This window comes from Cariama cristata, unplaced genomic scaffold, assembly GCF_000690535.1.
Source record: "Cariama cristata isolate BGI_N322 unplaced genomic scaffold, ASM69053v1 scaffold38990, whole genome shotgun sequence".
In the NCBI taxonomy this organism is placed as follows: Eukaryota; Metazoa; Chordata; class Aves; order Cariamiformes; family Cariamidae; genus Cariama; species Cariama cristata.
Genome location: NW_009595921.1, coordinates 17,603 through 20,673, shown reverse-complemented (window position 1 = coordinate 20,673; position 3,071 = coordinate 17,603). Strand labels below are relative to the sequence as shown.

The 3,071-nt window shown below is 40.1% G+C and overlaps 1 protein-coding gene across 1 annotated transcript; it reads left to right on the top strand.

Annotated features, from left to right (window-relative positions):
* The first annotated feature begins 744 nt into the window (after nucleotides 1-744).
* Nucleotides 745-3,071, top strand: ZBTB33 (zinc finger and BTB domain containing 33). The gene has a single exon (XM_009703859.1). It carries the CDS (start codon nucleotides 754-756, stop codon nucleotides 2,788-2,790), a length of 2,037 nt encoding a protein of 678 aa, XP_009702161.1. The 5' UTR covers nucleotides 745-753; the 3' UTR covers nucleotides 2,791-3,071.

Below are 3,071 nucleotides of genomic sequence, written 5' to 3'. Positions count from 1 at the left end.
GTCTCATCCTGCCCTTCCAGGCGTGTGGAAATAAAGTTTTATGAGTTAAATTAAGGACTCGCAGGCTTTAACTCGCTGTTCGTATATTTTGATGTTGTTTTTTTGCATCTTGTTTGGGGACATCTAGTCGAAAGTACCGATAGATGGATTAGTTTGACTTTACAGATATTTTTTGTTGCCGTGCTGCCTCGGTATCTTGGTTTCAAACACAAAGCAACCTCACGAATAGATGAGAAGGGGTGAAAAAAAAACACCTTGCTTTTTCTGAACAAGGAAGTGGAGTATCGATAGCACTTTCATTAACCGCAGTTGACTGGAAGTATATGGATGCACGGATTTTGTTGTTTGGCCTGTAAATAACCTGGATGTTATCGGGCTTTCTCGTAACAATTTACAGAATATTTTCACAATTAAAAAGAAACCTCTAATAATGTTTAAAGCCTCTTGAGGGACCCGAATCTTGCATCTTCTTGGTTTTCAAATTTACCTTATTTGCTGTTGAATCAGGTAAGCGGTTGTTTCTCTGTTCCTCACCTTGTAAGAATAGAGGATATATTCAGAATTGCACATACCTTGTGTAGAAGGTAAAGGGACAAATAACAGTAAGAAACAAATTTGCAGAGTGCTGTAGCATATAAGCTTATGAATAGTATCTCAGATTTTTTTGAAGTAAATGTGGGGCTGTAGTCATGCAGTTAAAACTGTAAATCTGTATTTTTACTAATTTGTGCCTTTTACTTTCTCTTTGTAGGAATGGAGGGGAAAAAACTTATTTCTGCAACAGACACACAGTATTCTAATGTGCTCCTTCAGTCTTTGAATGAACAACGTGGCCACGGACTTTTTTGTGATGTTACTGTCATCGTGGAGGACCGGAAATTTCGGGCTCATAGAAACATCCTTTCAGCCTCAAGCACATATTTTCACCAGCTTTTTTCAGTGGCTGGACAAGTGGTTGAACTGAGCTTTGTAAGAGCAGAAATTTTTGCAGAAATTCTTAACTACATTTATAGTTCCAAAATAATCAGCATTCGATCTGATTTACTTGATGAACTGATTAAATCAGGGCAACAGCTGGGTGTTAAATTCATAGCTGATCTGGGCGTACCTCCGTCTGAAGGAAAAAACATGACGAGTGAAGTCAAAGATGGTGCTTCAGAAACTTCAACTCCTAGTCCAGGTCAAAAGGATGCTGAAACCCAAGTACCTGTAAGGTCAGAGAGTCAAGAGGTAACCGATGGAATGCCAGTTATAACACAATCATTCTCCTTACATGGCATAGAATATGAGACTACAAAAATTACAGTGAGTGATTCAGATGATGAGGATGATGATGTAATTTTTTGCTCTGAGATTGTTCCTCCAAAAGAATGTACTAAAGATAAAAATGCTGCAACCCAGAACCAGCCTTGCCCAAGTCCAGCTGGAGTTTCTGACCAAAAATCGTGTGGCAGTGGTGGCTCTTCCCATTTGATGAGCACCACAGCAGCTCAAAAACTTGTTTCATCTGCCAGTCAGCTAAACCCAAACCACACACAATCAAGTGCCGAATCACTTGTCTCTGCAACGCCGCAGCATTTGACTCCTAATATCATTGTGCTAAATAAGCCTCTACTTAACTCATCGCTCAGTGCCAGCTCCTTGCATCAAACACATGTCACCCCTACAATTAATTTACTTGAGGAGAACCAGCAGCCATCTAATAATGGCTCCTTAACTGAAGTGGAAACAACTGCTGTTGATGATGAAGAGGTTGTTGAAGATGATGTCGATATCATTAGCTCCTCTAGTCCTGGCTCAGTCAGCAGTAGCTCTTTGGTTCACAAACCTTCTGTACCCAAGGCAGCAACCACTGAAGGATCAGGTGTGCAGAAAAAACAGGTTGTTACACTTTCACAAGAGCCATTTTCTAAACCTGGAGAATTTAAAATAAAAATCTCAGATGTCCTTACTGGAAACAACAAGGAATTCAGTTCAGGTGTAGCATCAAAACATGTTGCAGAAGGGCAGAAAATCATAACATTAGATACAGCAACTGAAATAGAGGGCTTATCCACAGGCTGTAAGGTTTATGCAAATATCGGTGAGGATACATACGACATAGTCATTCCTGTAAAGGGCGATTCAGAGGAAGGCGAAGCCAAGCCTAATGAAACGCCTAGAACCTCTGATGGTGATTCTCCAAACAGGAAACGCATGAAAGTAAAGCACGATGACCATTACGAGCTCATAGTGGATGGAAGAGTCTACTACATTTGTATTGTGTGTAAGAGATCATATGCATGTCTGACAAGTTTACGGAGACATTTTAACGTTCATTCCTGGGAGAAGAAGTATCCGTGTCGATACTGTGACAAAGTTTTTCCTCTTGCAGAATACCGTACAAAGCATGAAATTCACCACACTGGTGAGCGAAGGTACCAGTGCTTGACATGCGGCAAATCTTTCATCAACTACCAAATTACAGCCTCCCACATTAGATCAGTTCATAGCCAAGACCCCTCTGGAGATACCAAGCTTTATCGATTGCATCCTTGCAGGTCTTTGCAGATCAGACAGTATGCGTACATTACTGATCACTCAAGCAGTATACCAGTAATAAACGAGGGTGGAATTGTTTATCGTGTTGGCGCAGGGAAGGATGGCACTGAAGGAACAACATCTAACCCTCCAGCCAAACAAATTACCTGGGATGACATTTTCATTCCACAGGGAAATGAAGCAATTTTTAAACAAAATCCATCAGAGGGAAGTACTGAATTTGAGTTTGTAATACCAGAATCTTACTGAAACACATTAAATGCTGGAAAAAGGATTCAGTGCAGAAATATTGCAGCTGTTTTAAATGAACTGTTAAAATCTCTGTAAAATCAAATGTTAAAGTGAAAACAAGTTAACTTGTTCTACCAAGTCATCAAATGGTAGCACTTAGATGGATCATTAGTCGCTGCAAGTGATTTGTGGAAGCGATTCATCTGAAAGTTTACTTGAATGGAGGATAAGACATTTCCAAGGAGCTGGCAGTGGTTTTTGGTATGTTAATTTTGATCAAAACATGGGGATTTGTAGCT

Bases quoted from the DNA above. Each gene is read 5' to 3' on its own strand.
- ZBTB33 (XM_009703859.1), top strand. From the start codon at position 754: ATGGAGGGGAAAAAACTTATTTCTGCAACAGACACACAGTATTCTAAT.